Raw genomic sequence first — 20,715 nt, 5'->3', positions numbered from 1 at the left:
ACAATTTTATCATAATATTTCACTCGCTAACTTTTTCGAAACATAAATAAGTATTAAATAGTTTCTATTGTGTTTAAATTTATTTTAGAGTTTTTCAAATAGGAATTAAAATAGTTTGTTTTTAAAGTACATAAACAAAAACGGACTTTTTCAAATTATAGGGACTAAAAAACAGTTGAACGTATAGAAATCAAAATAAAAATTTTAAAAGTATATGAATCAAAATAAAGCAGAAAAGTCGGTTGTCAATTCAGGAGGATTTCAAAATCATATAAATCTATTGACAACCAGACACATTTGACTTGAACACTCACATGAAATATTGTTAGTAAATGAAGGGTATTCTAGTAAATTCACAAAAGAAGTTTTTCACTATATAAAGTTTGGCAACTTTCCACCTCCATACAGTAGGTCACACATGGCTCTACTTTGAATCTGAGTTCTCATTCATTTTGTCCATTAATTCCATAGAGTAATTCTAAGATTTTCCCACTAAATAAAAGAGGGTTAGAATAATTTTTCAATAAATTTTCAAGAACCACAACTTTTTAATTTCAAGACATAATCTTTTTTTGTTTTTGAAGGACACAACCATTTACCTGAAAAAGACAGGTCTCTATATGAAAAGATGTGATTAATTATTTGAATAGTCACAAATAGCCAATAAATTATTATTTTTTTTCAAATTTCTATATAAATTCTCCCTCAAATCTCTCTTTTCTTCTCTATACAATTGCTCGTACATCGTAGTCGAACGTTTTGGTTGTAGTGTTGCATTAATTGATAGATTAGATTATAAACGGAGATCAATGAATTCATTATTGGTGATTTTCTTTCGAGATCGAGGAGCGAGGTGGCGCGGTGGCATTGATGGGGTCAAGGATGGTGAATGATTCCCACTCGAGGATGTGGGAGAAAACATTTGAATCCAATTGAGAAAACGACATGAATGCTCAAACGATCCCAATTGGATAATATGGCCTACACAAACACACAATGCCAACCCATTTCTTCTCGTGGGAGACAAAAAGCCAACATATTATAGCCCTACCCCCACTCCCACTCCAATGCCAATGACCCAATGGTCCCATTTCTTTTGTTTTTTTACTTCCTTCTCTACTTTTTCACTTCCCCTTTTGCCTTCCCCTAACTCCCACCCACAATCCTACAAATCCCCAACTCCCATTTGTTATACCTAGAGGCGACATTTTCTACCTGTGTGTTATGAGTATGATGTTTACCGAATAACTTGTGTACTCGTTCCATCGTCGTGAGGTGAACTCGTAATCTTATTAGGTCCACTAGGTGGGATTGTGGATGAGTTGTAGCTCTGTGATAAGTGAGATGAGGGAACTATTGGCCTAGGCCTAACTATTGAGTGAGAATTATTGAAGTGCGTGCAACTCAATTGGTGAGATCGATAGGTGCATAACTCAAACTAGGCGATCAAGAGTTACCTAGAGAGTTGTAGCGAGACTAGCAAAATGGGATATAAAACTTAACCAAGCATGACTCGTATCCAAACACTATTATGTCAAGACAATAATGCGACTAGCGTGTATCCCAACACTTTGGACATACTTGATAAGACATGAGATCCAATGAGGTCATATTATGAGGAATAGTATGTATCATTGTGCTCTTATGGTTATAACCAGGATGACCTAACTTACATGATACCAACACACTGTAAAAAACTTGAACTACACGTTTTGCTACAAGATATATCTGAGCACAAGAGTTGGTAAATGTGCGAGGGGTGACCTACTAGCAACCTTATATGATGACCCCTTTCTTCTCTTATGTATAGGATGTTGGGAATGGTAGAACCAAATCGACATCGAAATGAGCTAGGGACAGTTGGGACGAAGTGAGAATGAAAATTAGATGAAATGGGTGCTACAAGGCCATTTGGCCAAGAGCACAGCACCAACACTACAACGAAAACTCAAGAAAAAAAGATGCGTGAGATTTCTGTTGGGATGCTGCTATGTTTGTAGCATTGAGATGCTACGCCCTACGTCTCAACACTACGACATTTTATAAAAGGGGCACATTTATTCTTTTTTAGGTCGAGCCGAAAAACAAAGGGGCAGTCGTGGAATTCAATATTCTTTTTGCAGCCGATTTTGAGAGGAATTTTGGAAGCTATTTTGTGGCAGCAGCTCGAGCATTAGCAGCACAAAAAGCATCGGATCGAGATTGTTGTTTCGAGGTCATTTAGATCTTGATTACTCTATAAATGTTTTTCATCCTTGGACCCAAGTATATTGTGTTTAAATACTTAGAGGCTATAAGCTTTTGTTGGAAGCTCTAGAGAGTGAATATCTATAGGGAGATATATTTGTGAGTACTTGTATCCAATATCATTTTAGTGGAACCCGCATCTGAGCGGAAGGTTGGACGTAGTCCATAAACTGTTGGGGTAAACCAGTATAAATTCTTGTGTCGTTTTCTGCTTTCCCTTTTAACTTCTTGTATATTGTTGTGTGATTGCTTTGATTATCTAGATAACTATGGAAGGGAAAATTGTTTGAAATGCTTAATTTCCCAACATAGAAGATAGGTGACAGATGAATTAAACTCTCTGCCATATTAAAAGTTTGTCAATTTCTTTACTTGAATTGACTTCAATATCACAAAGTATGCATATAGTGTAGTTCAGTCTTATTTATGCAAGTAAGCTTTTGACCATGCTTTCTGTCACACTTCTACATTTGTCATTTCACCCCAACCAAACTATATATATATATATGCAATCAACTAGTTAGTTGTTTGTCCAAAATTATGCTACAATATTAGCATCTAAAATTAGAATTAAAAAAAAATGAAATTTGGGGTGGAAGAATAAGGTTGTTAATTTATATGTCATTTTTGAAACCTGAGAATCAATTTCTAAAGTCTAAAAATATGTAATAAGTACGTATTTGGTACGGTTCGTGAATTTAGAGTACGAAGATTATATTAGTATTCGAAAATTGAAATACTACTTTTCAAATCAATCCTAACCCACTCAAACCTAAACCCATAACTCGATTGAAACTTAAGTGATCTAATAAGTTCTTGTTTAACTTAAACTCTGTTTCTTTATAATATGTTTTTTTAGCTTTCCACATTGTTATAGAAAGCGGGATGGAAGCAAAGGCAAACTTAATTATTTAAAAATTGAAAATTTTGGTTAATATATTCAAAAGTACATAATTTTTTAAAAAAAGAAAAGAAAAAGAAAAGATTTGTTAGTAAACAATTAACACTTGAAAAGTAAAAAAGTAATAATGAAGAGAAACAAAAAGAAAGAAGGCAGAAGAGTTAACCCAACTACCGAGAGAGAGGTTGTTTGGTTTTGGGTATTTGTTCAACTCCTTACTATAATTAAAATATGTGTTTGTGTGAAAGTGACATGAATTTTAGCAAAAAAGAAAAAGAAAAAAATTGCATAACTTTTTCTATTTCTTCTTTTTAATGTACATATTAGGTTTAACTACTACTTTTGACATTCATTTAACGTCTATTTATTAGTACAAGAGTGTGTTTGGAAGTGATGTCAGAATGAGTGATTTTTAAAAAAGAGATTTAAGTATAATTGATTTTTCTAAAATCATCGTTCAAGTGATACCTTAAAAATAAATGTAAAGTGATTTTATCAAAATTTTAATTTGCCAAACATGATCAATGGAAAGCGGAGTGGTTTTGACAATAAAAAAAGTGATTTTGACATACTTACAAACCCAACAATCCTCCTCTCCAACAAAAGTATCATCAAGTCTCCCCTCAAATAGTCACTCATCCATCTACTCTCAAATCTAAACGAGAGCTTGTTTTTATCCAAGACTTCCATCACATCTTGATAGAGCACACCCACAGATTACACTATGACCACATCTTCGTAGAGACTCGTCCCTTCCTTGTTCAACACTCGAAGATTCACTGATACACAACTAAGTTTAGACTATGATTTTGATACCATTTGTTGTGGCCAAAATCACTCCCAAATAAATTCGAATTTTTCACGATAAAATCACTCCCAAACATACTTGAATTCCCTCGGATGTCATGAAAAAAGAAGTGCTGGTGGGTATATGGATAGAATCAAAAGCAATGATGAAAACAAACAAGTGTTAGAGTTTGTCTGTTGGGTGGATGTGGGACTCTCTCTCTCAATTCTTAACAGAAAGATGATATAATATAAAACAGTTGGATGGGGAGCATACATTATATTAGATCAAAAACACCTTTTTTATTTTCCTTCCTTTTTTTCTCTTTCTCATGGGTAACTTTTTTTTCTTTCAAAAAGACAAAACTTATTCTTTTCTTGGAGTACACACCAAGGTGGAGGGAAGAATGGAATGGACATTAGTGGGCCAATGGAGAAGTTTTCAGGTCCCTCATCCCCCCATTTGTAGGGGATAAGGTACGTATTATATTAGTGAGTATAATTGGTATTATTTTGGGTGAAATTTATTTATCTTATCATCACATTATATTTTTTATGAGGAAAAATATCACAGTATGTCGGTCATAAAAAAAAAATTACTTTAAAATTATATATTTATGATAATAAATATATAAATTAATATAATTCCTTCCAAATATTATATAATTTAATTGTAGTTTATTTTATATGTAAATGTAAGCTACAAATATACTTAATTGCATAAAGTTGTTTATTAGACAATGAGTACATTAATTTATTTAAATTATAAATTTAAAAATAAAAATAAAGATTTTTTAATGAAAAAATAAAGAAAGTTGATGAAAGAAAATATATGAAAAAATGAAGAGCGAAAATGTAAAAAGTGGATACCCTTAACACGGGAATCTTGAAAACTCATGTTTCGAAAGGACATAAAAAACTCATTAGATGCCTTACGTATGAGTATCATATGATACCAAGACATCTCCAGATGTCCGAGTATCCTACGTTCTTACAAAACAAATGTGGAAATTCAGATGTCTGTCAATGGTAATCTTGGATTCCCACAAAACAAACGACCATTTACGTTTACTCTAGTTGGTGATTGTTGTTCTTTTACATGCACTCTTTCTTCGGATGTGACATTGAAGGCAATTAGTATTTCGTGTTTAATATACACTACAAGAATAAGGTTTGGTGTAGCAATTTTTGAGCTATTGTTGTAGTTATAAATCGCTAGCTGCGAAGGTTTTTTTTCTTCCTTCATCGTTGTTTTTAGCACTTTCGTAACTCTTAGGAGAGTGTGAAGTACTACAATTTGAATTTGTATTTGTAGAGATAAGAGGTTCAATTCCCATCCTCATATTCATTGTACTAAAAATAAATAAACACGGGTAGAAAATCTATATTATAATTAACTCATTATTTAATTTGTATTTATTATATAATCAGTTGTTTTGATTAAATTAGAAAATACTACTATTTATTTTTTTTAATTGGTCATACTTGATGGTATTAATTATATTTTAGATTTAAAAAATAATTACTGTATTTTTCCACTTTTAATATTAAATATTTAACTAAATAAAAACAAGAAGCCGACAAAACTTCATGTGGAAGGTTAAAAGTTTTATTTTTATTATTATTATTTATTTATTTATCACAGTGGAAGGCGAACAGAAGCTAATTAATATAGCTCTACCTTAGCTTTCAAGGGATGGGATGTCTGATTAAGAAAAATAATTATATTTTATCTAATGAATCAATTTTAACTTTAAATTTTCAACCACATCAAATTTGAACCCAAATTTTAAATATATGTAATTATAATACTTCCTTCAAAATTAAATTAGAAAATTTCTTACCAGCTAACTAAAATTAGAAATATTCACATTCTATCATTTAAAAAAAAAATGTAAAGATTTGGTTCGTGTGATTTTAAATATCAAATCTTCATGGTTTGGACTAACTTTAATTTGTTTCCTATAATTTTAAAAATTTCAATCTTTAATTTATGTTTAATTTTAATTCGATCCCTATAGTTTAGTTTAATGTCACAAGTTATCCCTAAATTATGTTTTATCCACTTGAAAAAACCACATATTTTCTTTTGTTTTTTTACTAAGTAAACTAAACAAACACAGTTATCCAAATTAAATATTATTAAGTTAAAAAAATTATCAATATGATGATAGCAAGAGATATTTGTAAAGTTTGAGTAAATCATCCGACTAAATTGAAACTTTTGAAACTATAGGAACTAAATTGAAATAAAACACAAACCAAGTGAAAATCTATAGGGCTAAATTAAAACCTTTAGAATCATAGGGACGAAAGTCAAAATTTGCACAAGTCATATGAATCAAATTTGTAATTTAACCATTATTATTTTATTAACATATTTGGACACATAGACGTGCCACTCAATGATACTTGACACGGGAAACTTCAATCCACCCACTAGCAAAATTTTGACTGCATGTCCAAATATGTTAATAAAATAATAATTTAATGACACGTCAATTTTCTATTAACAAATTTCAATAAACTTATTTTAATTAAAGAAAAAATTTAGTACATTACAGATAAAAATTGAGAATTTAAAACAAGTAAGGACCATTCGAAAATTTATGTAAAAGATTAGAGAAGATTTGGTAAATTCAACTAAAATGAAAAATGTAATTAGAAATTGAGCAAAATGAGGCGCATGCTCAAAAACACTTTCTGTGGTAAAAGGATATTATAGTGATTTTGAATTTTTATTTTATTTTTTATTTGCGGATATTAATTAAATTGAAACAAAGACAAAACCCTGCCAACGCGTGCTGAGTGCCATAAACTGCGCAAATCAAACCCTCGTGACAAGGAGGGTGGAAGAGAGAGAAAATTTTTCCCCTTTTTTCTCGTAAAAAATATATATATATCCTATAATTTTGGGATATTTGCAATTTGAATTTTTTTTTAAGAAATTAAAAATTTCAATTTAGTCAATGTGAATGTGATTTAAAGAGTTGCATGAGAGATTGAACTTTTGACCTCAAAAGAAGGGACATATGTCATTTAGGGTCGAGCTACTCTGATACCATGCTAATTAACATGATTAAATTATCAATAGATTAAAAAATTTAAGCTGATAGGTTAAAATAAATTTAATTTATTTATAGGACATCTAATACTCCACTTCACTGGTAGGTTTGAAAATTTAGATAAGGCTTAACAAGTGGAAATCAATATAAATGAGAGGAAATGACAACACGGGGGTTTGAATACAAGACCTTATACTTTAATACTATCTTTAACATGAATAAACTATGAGTTTAAGCTTTTGGGTTCATTGGTAATTTATTTATGTTTAAAAATATTGACATTTTTTTTTAACATAGTAATCAGTTGATATTTTTCTCTTTAGTTTACTGCGTCAATAGACTGGATTAGATTTAGATATGAGTAAACGATAGAAGATATTGGTAAATTTTTGAATTGGTTAAATGACCGGTGATGTTTAATAAATTCTAGAAACCAAATTGGAATTGAGTTGAAACCATATAGATAAGTTGGAACTTTTAGTCATAATTGAAAATTTTTAAACTATATATATGAAATTGAAATTATAGCTAAATATAGGGACCAAATTGCAATTTGGGCAAAAAAAGTGAAGAAGATAAACCTAAGACTATGAGTGTGGATACCGAGGGCTTGGAAAAGGCCATATAAGAAAGTTCCAATTAGAGAAATGACAAACAAAAATAAACAAAACTCCACAAAATTCTCCTCTTTTTATTTATTTGTAGCCGTTTTATTGGCTGTTTCTTTTTCATCATTTCCATTTGCTATTTTTTATTTGTTTTCTTACTCCATAATTCGCACTCTAAAACCAATATTCCAATCATAATTCTTTGCATTTTCTATCAATTTTTTAATGCCAAAAGTATGTTACCCGTATAATAATTTTGGGCATTATGATATTAAAAGGTTGTTTTCGGCCAAAGCGAACCTAGCTCAGCAATAATTGACATATATTTCAAACGAAGAGGGTGTGAGTTCGATCCCTCACCCCCACATGTTGTACTAACAAAATTATTATTACTATTACTGGTTTTTAAACGAGTAATGAGTTGGAAATTAAAAAAACCAAATCATCAGATTTTTATGATTTAAACTTAATTTAAATTCGATTCTTTTAATTTTGAAAATTTCGATTTAGTTCTTATAGTTTGGACTTTTAATTTCAATTTCATCCCTACATTTTGGTTTAATCTCACAAAAATGATTTTTACTCATTTTACTTGACTCTAAACTCTCAGTAAAAAAGAAAGTCTCAGTCAAACTTTTGATACGGTAACAACCAAAGATTCCTGAGATTTGTTCACATGAGATCAATTTGAAGAATCTAAACCGATATAAATGAAATTGAAACTAAGTCTAAACCATGAAGATAAAATATAAATTTTTAAAATCAGAGGAACTAAACTAGAATTAAGCTCAAATTATGATTACTCTAATCTAAGAAAAATTAATTATCCGCAAGTACATAAGAATTAAGACATGAGCATGAACATAGTTGTACGCTGAAAAGTAAGAAGTCAAAATCTCCTCACATTCAAACTTAAAAAAGAAAGTAATATATCAAGAAAAGGCTTGTGAAAAACTTGTGTACTATTTATAAAGAATTTACTAGATTTGATTTTATATTTCCACTAATGAAATTTTAGTATTTGAATTTGAATTATTTTATAAAATCAATTCTTTTATTTTCATTTACCTAAAGAAAAGGTAAGAAAGTTGCACGTCTCTAGTTGTTCAAGAATAGTATAAACAAGTTTGTTATTATTAGGATATCTAAAGATAGGGATATGACATGGGTACTAGCGATTCGGTCGAATGAGTTGGGGAGCGATTATTGCATCATTGGGGATATTTTCCTCTATAGATACCGACATTGACCCAAAAATGAAAGTGCAATACTAGTGCAGACTATGATAGATATTGACATTGACTCCATAAATACTTCTTTGATATTTGCCTTTGATTATTTGCACATTTTTTTCACCAATGTGTATATATGTCTAATTACCACACTCATATTTGCACTTAGATTTCCATCACTATCAAATAATAAATAGTCTTGTTTAAATATTTGCATCAATTGGTATATATAGCTAACAACTCAAAAGTATTTGCACCCACCTCTTATTTGTATTCCTGTGTTCTAATTTGTTATCATCTTAGAGATCGCTACAACCTAAGTAAACAAAAAATCGAAGACTAATTGTCAACAAATATGAATAAATCTTTATAAAAGGTCAAAATGTGATTCCATTTTAGTTGCTGCTGGGATTTTATGCATAAAAACAATCCAATATAGTATCATATAATAGATCATCTACAAGTAAAGAAAAAGAATAAAAACCTCACAGTAAATATCTAGAGTAAATATGTCTCTTCTGTTGAAGACATTTATATATAAAATATTGAAACTATACCTCTTCCTACACCTTCTGGCCATAGATAGGTGTCTTAACCATTTGAGCTATGCTCGGTTTGACAGCTTAGAAAGCTAGCTTGAAATGGTATAAATTATAAAACCACATTTACAACTGATCTTTATTTCACTACTTTAAAATTTCTTTAATCCATTCTTTTTTGTCATTTCATTAATTCTCTAGCATCATTTTCATCTTCGTCATGGATCCTAGCATCCTAATATGCATTTTGTTCTTTTTCCAGATTTCAAAATTGAACTTTTATTTGGTGTGATTACTTTGAAAATAACTAGTAATGTAATCTTTGTTTAATTTCGATTTTGTAAATTGATTTCCCTACAATATAACGCAAATTTTTTGCTACTATTTCTTGCTTAACTATTGAGTTATGTTCAAGTTGACAACTACATCTAACAATCTTAAAGTTAATAAGCCACCTTTATTTTATTTTCACTCATTTTGATTTAATACAAACTTTCGAACAAGTGACTTGTATGCATATGTATATATATTTTTATATATATTTTTATGTTGGCAATGGCAGTCCCAAGTGCAAAACAAAATTATTTGATAATAAAAAGAAAGAGAGTCTAATAATCAAAATCAAAAGTTGCATTAGCTTTGATTGATTGAAATGTTTGGGGCCATCAATAGGATAAGGAGAGTGAGATTACTCTAGGAAAAATCTTTGTTAAGGATAGGGGATGAACATGAGGATTCTCACAAAAATACATTTCTACAAATTTAATAAATTTCAAAGAAAAAATGATTCATATCTACTTATTAGTTTGAACTTTTAAATGTTGTATTACGTAAAATATCATGAGCTTGGTCGAGCCCAAAAAATACAAGCCAAGTCTATGCTCGATCGACTTAAAATAATGTTCCAATTTAGACCGAGCCTGAGATTAGTACATTGATAGCCTATTTAGAAATCATAATTACATAAAAAGTTTGAAATGTATAAAATTTATACTTTTGTCATAAAACAACACTAATAGGATGGTACCCATCACCAATTTACCAACATATCCTTTTGTATTTACACCTAAATATTTTTAAAAAATTCAAAATTGGTTATTTGGGAGATTAGAATTTAAATCCGTTAATTTATGCCTAATTAGACTTTCCAAAAATATCAATTAACAAATCTCCAAAATCCCACAAAATCCTCATTCTGTCGCACGTTTCAAAAAACCCTTCTCCTTCTGTTGTTTCTTCTTCCTCTCCTTCCACAGACACCATTATTTTCATCCGTTCGAGCTTTTTCTCCGTCGTTCTTCTCTGTTTATCCCGTTCGAAAAAGGAGATTTTCGTCCTTCCTTCTTCTCTGGTCGTTTTTGCCTGCCTTCGTCTCCGACCGACATCTGCTTGACTTCATCTCCGGTCGCTTCCGTTTTTATCCGTCGCCAGAGCAATTCGTCTCCGTTTATCCTGATCGAAAGGTTTGCATTCCAACGGTTGTTTTCGATTTTTGATTTCGTGTGAACTAGTATATATGAGGATATATATTATAGTGAGTTTGATTAGGATATATCTTATAACTTAACTTGTATATATGTGGATATGCGAATATATACTATAGTGATTTTGAATGTATATATGCAGATATATGAGTAGATATATCTTATAACTCAACTTGTATATATGCGGATATACGAATATATACTATAGTGATTTTGAATATATATATGCAGATATATAAGTAGATATATACTGTGATTTTGAATATATTTTGTGAATATGCAGAGATATGTTTATTGAGACTTCAAAATATGTTCGTGTGATTTTGAATTGTCTTTTAAGATTGAGCACCAATGTGGAGTGAATTGAGGGAAATCAATATTTTTGAAGGGGTAAATTAAGGTTTTGAATGAATGAATTAAATGATTTGTTTGAAAATTAGTATGGGGTCTACCATAATCATAATTAAAGGATTATGATAATAATTTATGGAATTAAATCTTTTATATTTAAAAAAAACAAATAACTATAATAAATGTAAATGCAATAAATAAGAGTAAAATCGAAATTAAAATAAAATCTACATGCAGAAATCTAAAAGTGTAAAGTTAGAAAATTTTAGACATTTGTGTAAATAAATTTCTAAAACAGCCATCCGAAGACATTATCTCTATGAGGTTGGAAAAAAAAAATCAATTTTTACCGTAAACTTGACAGAGTATCAAATTTTACTATGAACTTTCAATTTCGTCCGATTGCACCTTAGTCTTGGATAAATATTACAATCTTCATCTTAAACTTTAAAAAATGTTGTAATTGTACCTTCTGATGGACTTTCATTCGTAGAATTATTGAAAAAAGTATTGATTATTTAATAGTCGATTTTGTACTTTCTAATTTTGTTAGAAGCTTGATTTCAATAAATTACTACATTTTTAGAGCTTCTTGCATTTTTTTTTTCGTTAAAATTAATGGGTGAATTCATAGAAATTGAACGGAGCTTAAAAATTACAACACTTACCCAAACTTATGATCCAATCTAGTCAAAAATTAAGGGAAAATTTATTTTTTCCTACAATTTTTTTTAATATAACATGTGAGGGTGGAGGATCCAACTCATAACCTCACTATGTTCACTTTGGCTAATATTTATTTATTTATTATTATTTTTTTAATTCAATAATGTGAAATGGAAAATCAAACCTTCAAAGGTGTCTTATTGGCTAATATAATAATAGAATTGGGCATAAGTATAATTATCACACGATCATAAAGATCAAACTAGTGAATCCTCTCAAAACATTGTTGGTTGACCAAAATAGGATGCTTTAATGAGGAAATTCAAAATTGTATGGCACTTGTGAGATCAAACTAAAGCTCCAATTTTATGCTACACAGTCTCTGCAATGTATTTTTATAATGAATTTACAGAAACTGTGAGTTGGAAGTAAATGGTTCAGATCAAACAAACTCCAATTCAATTTACTTCCTCTTTGTGACCTTCCCAAATTTCAACACTATTTCTCTACAGATCAGATGTTAATGTCAGTCTGCTTCAGCCTTTACACCTACTGCTGAATTCTATGCCCCTGATATGACCTTCAGCACCACTCAACCAATGGAAGATTGAAACGCAACACCATTCGGCTCAGTATCGACAAATTATGTGCTTCCCGACAACCTTACACCGGTCATCTCTTCCTTCTTGTTGCCATCTTGCACAAAGAACGTTTTGAATGGGAGTAGTTTGTTCATCTCTCTGTTGGTTCGACGATATTGAACTGTCTGTTTCGGTTATGAGGGTAAACTGTGTCGAAAACGATCCTAGCAAATACATGTCGAACCTCTGACAAGTTACCCAATGCCAAGGAATTGTGGTTGATCGTTCTACTTCTTTTGGGAACTGCTCCACTTTCCTTGCCCCTTTTAACACATTCAAAAATTTTACACACCCTCATTGACAAAGCCTGTGGGATAAAAACCTGCAGAAGGAAGCAACAATAGCAATAGAATTCATTACAGATGTGAGCATGGGAAGTTTAGCAATAGTGGGACAGCCATTTACAAAGATAAACTCAGTACTTGAAGAAAAATTAATTTAAATAGAAATGGCTCCATAAATTCTGTGCCCATCAAAGAGAATGATTGTGGATAGCACCTAGACATAAATATCTTACGAAGTTCGAACATAGAAGCTTGTCGTAAAATACAATGGGACCTCAATATCCATTGATAGGTAAAATAAAATATGGCATTCATATTTCTAACAAAGTATGGACAATGGAGTTTCACTGATGCATCAAGTGGGCCAGAAATCTTCTGATTGTTAGAAACTTTAACAATTACCTAAATCTTCACTCAAAACATGGTTTTTCGGGTTGGTTCGCTTCTTTACACCCCTATTAAAAAGTATTTTTTAGTACTCTTGAATAAAGTATTTAGGCAAAAAAAACACTCTACATACTTTCTCATGGAACACTATAGGGTGCTTTTGATTTTTTTCTAAAAGTGCTTTTATCTCTCTCCAAAAACAGGATTATTTTGAGTGAAAAGTGCTTATGGCAGTTTTAAAAGTACTCCAAAATACAGTGAAAAGATCACCAAAATCAAAGTATTGACAGAACATTTTTGACCCTCACCAGATCAGACCAAGGTGCTTGAGGATACTCGATCATAGCTTGCGAAACATAATGGTGATCAGTCATCTTCCATAACATGGCTTTCACTGAAGCTGCAAGATTGACGACCCGTGCCATCAGTACATAATCTGATTCTCTGTGATTAGTTTCTACTATTTCGTGGAACGACACGTGTGGCTGTGAGATATTTCGGGCTATTTCTATTGCTTCATACAAGGATCCTCCATTATGGAGAGCAAGGCTAAATGCTGCAACAACCAATGGATCTTGAGGCTCGTCAACCAAAGCTGTGTGAAATGCTAAGATAGCAATCCTGAAATAAACCACTAAAACTTGGAGATGATCCAGAAAACCTCATCTGACAAAAACAGGAAAATTATAATCTAACATAAGAGCTTCCATTTTGCATTGTTGATTAAATGAATCTTGGTTCCTCATGCACTAGATTAGGAAAGATCTTTTATGCATCTGGTTCATATCAACTTAGAAAGGACTAACAGAAAAAAAGGCAATAAATCAAAAACGAAAAACTTCATTTCCGTTAAACAGCGAATAAGAACTCGTGAATGGTCAATTATAATCGAGATGTCTTGACCAAAAGATATAGTTGTTCCCTCTTTAAACATTGTCATAGGGTTCCAAGAGGGGCAGTTACCACTTAGCCAAGATTTCAATGATTAGCTTTTCTATTTTGGTTTTTCCAGCAAACTAGTCCACAAAACCAAATTATTGCATATTGCAAAGACAGCTTCTATCAAATTTTAACATGCAAAATTAGCTTGTTAACTTGATTTACAACATATTTAGGAATATTTAAGTAATCTAAAAGTAATTATAGCATTCAAAAGATATATTTTACCATAAGCTGCTATGGCATGGTCGATTAGGCGCCACAAATTTATCAAGGTTGGAAAGCAAAATCTGCAAGATTGCAAAGAAAGGGAGTCGGTCTCAGGTGTAATTGTAATTTTTTTTGCCAGAAAATAAAAATCACAGTGGATATATTAATTGCCAATATAGCAGAATTTTGCAACCAAGTTGCTAAGTTAAACACATTGTGACACCATATTATCCAATCTAAGGAAGTAGGGAAACAAGAACAAGAAAGATGTACTTTATAAGGATTCTGATAGAAATGAGATAGCCCAGAAAGAATTTTGTATGGGGTGGGGGGCAGAGGATGTGAGTTGACATGAATAGGGATGCAGACATGATGTAAGTAGAAGTGTTTTAGATGTGTGATCTCTTGTAAGATTTTACGGTTATTAGTAAGGTCAACGGTCTTTTATGAAGTTAGAGAAATGGCTTGTAAGAATTTCCTTGCATGGAGTAGGAAGATAGGCAAGAACTGTGGTAGAAAAGGAGAGTCCCAGACCTCTCAAAAGGCTGTAGAGTTTGGCTGTTTTTCTTTCTTTTAACAGTTAATAGAACATTGCCCTTCGAGGGTTCTATCAGATTCATTATGCCCAACAATTTTGCTTAAAAGAAGGAAAAGAAAGAACGGGTTATTCTCATAGATATAACATGGAAGTATAAATGCCAATAATGAAAAATACTGCAGCACTAACCAGAAGCATGTTTGAGCTCGCATCACGTCTCCTGAAACCTTGTGAAACAAAATATGATGCCTACAAGATACAATAACTAATTAGGACAAGAAAAAATTAAAAAAAAAAGGAGAAAAATTTGCAACATTAAACTTGTGTTTAACATAAAAAATATTAGACCAAGAATTATATACTTGGATCGGAAGAAGTATCTCCAGAAGCCCAAATCTCCATAATAATCTCAAAGAAGCCTCTGCAGACCCAAATGCTAGCATATAATTCATTTCCATAAGTATCCGTCCCTGTAACATTAAAGAATAAACAGAAAATTAGCCCAAGGAGATGAAAAAACCATATTACCTGGTATTTGGAATGTCAGAATCTCAGATACCTTGTCAAGCTTTAACACGGAGCAAGATAACTCTTTTATAGAAAGTGCTATGTCTCTGGTAAAACGAAATCCTAAACGGGCTGCAATTCTCACCGCACGTAAAATCCGGGCTGTGGAATTAGATTGCAATAAGTTAAGATGCTATGCCATGTACGGGTAAACAAGAGAAAAAAGAATGTTTCCCATACTACTAATTCTAGAAAGTACAAAATAGCAAAATCTGTATCTAACATTTGCTCACCACAGTCCTCAGTAAAAGAAAGGTTTGCAGGTTTAATAGTTCGCACCTTCATTCAGAAGTAAGAGGAAACAAAAATTACACGTGCTCAACAACTGATTGGAAAAAGCTCTAGAACTGAACCTGGTTCAATAAATGCACACCTTGGATTTTCTAATATCCTCCATTGCCCCCAAATAATCATATACAATCTTTTTGTATGGATCATACATCAAACTGCAAGGGTTAGGAAGACATGCAGTAAATGGTTACAACCAACATTTATACCTGAGAGGCAATAGTACAGCAAAGGCAAGAAAAATTTAAATAGCTAAGAAGTATTATATCAATATCAGAGTTCCATTTTCTTATTTACAAAAGAAAACGAAGACAACAAAAAAAAGAAAGAAATATTGGTATGTAACAAGAAAATGAAGACAACAAAAAGCGAACAAGACATCTTAGTGTGTAACCTGTTAATGGTAAAGTCCCGCTGTGAGCAATTCATCCAGCGAATATAATCGGGCTCATTTAAGTTGGAAGGTTTGGTAATGTAATTATTAAAACCAAGTCTGCTTCCAGAGGTGCTAAAGCTTGAAACCTTTCCATAATGCACCAAGAATGAAAAATAAGTAGATGCATTAATCGTCTTGAAGATAACCATTAGTAAGGAACTACTTGATGAAGCCTTTCTAAAGCAACAGATAGAAATAAATTAATTCTCTAACCTCTATAATAGTGTCAAGGACATACACATGGCAAATTGGAAACCGCTTTCCAACAACTAGACAACGAGTAAAAATTTTCCGTACCTACATATGTTAAATTGATAATGAACTTCAGCCATGGTATTTCAACCCAACAAGAATAACAGTTTAGTACAGTAGAAAAATGATATAAAAGATAAAAAAGAAAGGAAGACGAAGCTATGATAAGAATATGGCAGAATGGAGCTGTTTGTTGTTCTGTAGAATAGTTTTAAAAACTATTAAGAAATATGATTATATGGAAAAGAAAAAACCAAAGGTAGAGAGTAACATTTTTTAGATGTTTTTTTTTCTTAATAAGAAACTGGCTTTCATTGAGACACAAAGAATGTACCGAAGCAACAAAAAAAAAACCATAAAAGGAGCTCCAATCCAAAAGAATTACACCTAACTAGTAATTTCAGAAATTCTCAATAACCTAAGCCTGCAAAAGTACTAAATCTAATAAGCTCCAACGTAACCTCCCAAGACCTCTCTACTCTAAAAATTCTATGGTTTCTCTCGATACATATACTCCATGAAATAGCAAAAACAAGCCTACCAAAAGTTTTGCCCTTATCTCGAAAGGGGAAATATAGAAAAATCTCCTCCATCATCGCCCAACAATCTATGTTTCTTGCATTGGAGACTCTGAAAGACTCCAAAAATTGACCCCGAATCGACCAAGGAAACTAATACCTCCAAAGAATATGATCAAGGTCCTCACAAGCACCTCTGAGTAGAATACTTTTTTTAGATAAGAGGGAAAAACACCTTTGAATGCAGTCTAAAGTATTGACTTTTCCATACAAGACTTGCCCGGCAAAGAACTTGTTCTTCTTCGAAATTTTAACGTTCCAGCATGAGGCAAACAAAGGAGCATCTGGGAAATGCGAGAGGACGCTCAAAAGAGGATGAAAGAATGACAAGAAAATCCGCCCGACAAACTATGGGACCAAACTCGAAAAATCATTCCTCCTTGATAAAGACAGACATCTCTAAGCAACAAAAGCAATTCCAAAGCCTCCAACGCCTTTCTGTTCGTCAAAGAACTGAGCCCCAAGGAAATGGAGTGATAATTACTCGAAGGCAACATAACTACGGCCACAAAATGCAGGCTCATGTCTGAAAGATAGTACAACAGAGAGTATAAAGCGCAAAGGGGTTTGTCACCCACCCACGAATCCTCCCAAAAGTAAGAATCAGAGTCATCCCCAATGAAACATTTCAAAAACTGGGAGAAGGGGAAAATAGAAGAAATAGACTTCTAGGATTTCTAGCTGATATATTTATCCCATTAACTGAGACCCAATCGAAAGGTTGCGACCAATATTTGCTAACGATAATGCTATGGCACAAGGCATTTGATAAGAACCACTCCTATTTTACTGATATTCAGAGAGAGAATTACAAAGCCAAGAGAGAATTTGAGAGCTCCATACCCTTCCAGTATACCTCACCAACAACTTAGCCAAAATGATACACACGCACTCTCTCTCAGCCGACATATACAAGCACATGTAGCCCCTAACCGTAACTAACTCGGACCCACAAATTTACCAATGTCTCGACCTCACGCCTCACATGCACTCTTTTTCCTAGGACCTAGGGGCCTATAAGCATCAGGTTCCCATAAGAACCGCCACAACCATCTAGCAAGCAACGCCTCATTATGATGTCTCAAATTTCCAATACTCAAAGCCCCCATATCCAAAGGCCTTGAAATAATCTCCCACGTAACTAAACATTTCTTGAGATGTTAAAGGAATTTGAGTGAGCTGAAAAATGTAATTACTACATAAACATAAACAGAGCTGAGCAGCTATAGTGAAAAAAGAAGAATTCTTTTTACAAGGCACTTTACAAATCCATCAGCTCTAAAGTGACAAAAAGAAGAATTCTTTCTAACAAGGCACTTTACAATTCCATTAGCAAAGTTTTAGTTGAGAGGGGTACGCTCTATAGCATTTTAATAACGAGAAGAAAAAAAAGAGATGAGCTGTAACTTGAATAAGTGGTTCGAAGAAGTTGTGAATTGGAGAAATGAAGATTGCACATGAGAACTCACTCAACATAGTAAAGATATAAGGACAAGTAATAGATATCTAACTACGACTCTCAATGTCATTATTTAGTCCTTTTTTTTCCAGTTGTCTCATAAAGCAACAGGCTCCACCAATAGCCAAGGTTTATCCCCTCAAAAATAAGTTTGAAGAACATTAGTAGGATACCAAACAGCAGCCAAGTTTTATTCCCTCAAAATTTGAAACTAGAAGATCATTAGTAAGATATGAGGCCAAAACCTTCTTTCTATCCTTTATGACAAGTACTCCTTTAATGGAAACTAAGTGCTGCAAAAATCAATCTGAATACAAAAATGGCTATATCATCATGCCACATATAACAAAATCCAAGTAAAAACAACAATCATAAACTTATAGATAGAACCTCTCTAAGTTGAGCTGAAGTTATGATATCAAAGTCTTTAGGAATTCTCCTTAGGATAAGATCCCGGACACACCCACCAACAAGGTAGACCTCATATCCTACACGTCAGAATATACCCAAAAACAAATTAGGTACTAATAAAAGATATACGGTAGAAACTCATTAAAATGTCTCCAGGTATTCAATGCTGGAGATCAAGCTCAAAGGTCTTCTTACGACTAAATATTTAAATAAATTTCAAAATTCAGAAATATAATTAACAAGGTTATATTAACCCTAACATCTGGTAATTTTGATTTCTAAAACATGGAAGAACAAGTCTGAAGAAAGGTTGGATAGAAGTAAATATTTCTGTAAACTCAGAATATGGATTAAGGAGATTGGACACTGGTGCAGTACTCTAGATTAATTTAGTGTTCAAACGTTAGCCATCAAGTTAATGCATCACTAACATCACATCATCATTTTAGAGAAATAAAGAGTACCTTGTTTCCTTAGCCCACTTAGAACCTGCCACGTAGGCTTTGAAATCATCGATGTTTCAATCCCAAGTTCCTCAGAAGTCAATGTCTTCCATTGAGGTATTGAGCTATCAGTCCGCTCTATTTCTTCGCCATTTAGAATCAAAGATGTCAGGTTAGTATACGCTATAAAGCTTCAACCCTTCAAGCTGACGTCTTCAATTACCAAATGAAATGGAAATTAAAAAACACGTTCATAAGAAAGGGATTTTTTTGTTCACCTTTTCTACGGAAAGCAAATGAAATACAATCCTTATCTTTCTCCTTACAGAGAATTGCTGGTTCAGAAGTAGAACCAGTGGCTACAGAGCTTCCAAGCCGTACCTATAGAGTCAGTAGTTTACTCAAAAATTTCAGATTATAGATATCCAAGAAGACACAAGGCGGTCAACATCCATATAAGTGGTTCTACCAAGGCGGTCAACATCCATGGGAGTGGCCAGAGAAAGATGTTCTAATTCCCTTATACACACAAGGGAACATTCCAATCTCCATAATGACCTCTCCTCACTCTTGTATTACTTCAGTTTTCGTTTTCTCTCATGTCCACAGAAATTAACTACAAATTTACACTTAGACTGACATTGACTTCTAGTTAAGCGGCAGATTCAACCCATCATACGCTTAGCTTCTAACATGTACAGAGGAATATTGTAAAAATTGGTTGCGACAAACGAAAGTATTTCCAATTGCGTTGAGATTAAAACCCTCTGTTCCGGTTTATATCGTCCGCCATTTCTCTCATCATGAAAGCAGATAATCAGAAGTAAAAAGTGGGAAAGAACCAAAATAGACCTTGCGAATGCAAAAAAGCAGCGGAGAACGAGTGAAATGCATCCTCCGATTGAGACCTGGAGCAGAAAATGCCATAGCCATGGAAAACCAAGGAAGCAAAGGCTCACGAGATCATTAAGCGCCGAAATGATAAGATTGAAAGCTCTGGACAGGGAATGTTTGAGGTTTTACGAATTGGATATCACAAAAGATTAGGGAGAGCGACAGAAGGAGAACTGGATTCTAGCTGATGAAGGGAGCTGGATTTCCTTCCTCAATCTCTTCGTGAAATTGAACTGAATTTAAGCATCAAATTCTATTTTTACAAAGTTTTTCGCAAATATGGCAAAAAAAAAATTAATAATAATAATAAAATAAGTAAAATAATAACCCGTCTAGTTTTTTCAAATATAACATTTTTTTCAGAAAAACTGGAGGTCTAATCATAAAATTACTAATTCATCCTTTAATATATCTGATATATATTTGTATTATATCTGACCATTGATATATATCTGATATACTATTGATATAATAATGATATACAATTGATTTATTTTTGGTATAGTCAT

At 32.4% G+C, this 20,715-nt stretch overlaps 1 protein-coding gene across 2 annotated transcripts; it reads right to left on the bottom strand.

The window, feature by feature from the left end:
• Positions 1 to 12,226: 12,226 nt before the first annotated feature.
• LOC111015199 (Polynucleotide adenylyltransferase family protein) lies at positions 12,227 to 20,433 on the bottom strand. 2 transcript variants are annotated; one of them, XM_022290143.2, is made up of 14 exons: positions 20,165 to 20,433; positions 19,591 to 19,693; positions 19,334 to 19,456; positions 18,849 to 18,946; positions 16,383 to 16,466; positions 16,128 to 16,255; positions 15,819 to 15,891; positions 15,679 to 15,724; positions 15,438 to 15,547; positions 15,241 to 15,348; positions 15,068 to 15,127; positions 14,359 to 14,420; positions 13,500 to 13,812; positions 12,227 to 12,842 (listed from the first exon to the last, which is right to left on the bottom strand). In XM_022290143.2, the coding sequence occupies exons 1-14, from the start codon at positions 20,243 to 20,245 to the stop codon at positions 12,612 to 12,614; spliced, it is 1,620 nt and encodes a 539-aa protein (XP_022145835.1). In that variant the 5' UTR covers positions 20,246 to 20,433; the 3' UTR covers positions 12,227 to 12,611. The 2 variants fall into 2 exon arrangements, with proteins under 2 accessions (XP_022145835.1, XP_022145836.1); XM_022290144.2 differs by having other exon boundaries at positions 19,334 to 19,450.
• Between the last annotated feature and the right edge of the window lie 282 nt (positions 20,434 to 20,715).

This window comes from Momordica charantia (assembly GCF_013281855.1).
Source record: "Momordica charantia cultivar OHB3-1 chromosome 5 unlocalized genomic scaffold, Mcharantia_2.0 BLBB01000005.1, whole genome shotgun sequence".
In the NCBI taxonomy this organism is placed as follows: domain Eukaryota; kingdom Viridiplantae; phylum Streptophyta; class Magnoliopsida; order Cucurbitales; family Cucurbitaceae; genus Momordica; species Momordica charantia.
This window is presented reverse-complemented; position numbering and strand designations above follow the sequence as displayed.

Coding starts and splice junctions, on each gene's coding strand:
- LOC111015199 (XM_022290143.2), bottom strand. CDS start 20,245: ATGGCTATGGCATTTTCTGCTCCAGGTCTCAATCGGAGGATGCATTTC. Junction 15,892..16,127: donor CGGGACTTTACCATTAACAG/GTTACACACTAA, acceptor TAACCCTTGCAG/TTTGATGTATGATCCATACA. Junction 15,725..15,818: donor AGGATATTAGAAAATCCAAG/GTGTGCATTTAT, acceptor TTCTGAATGAAG/GTGCGAACTATTAAACCTGC.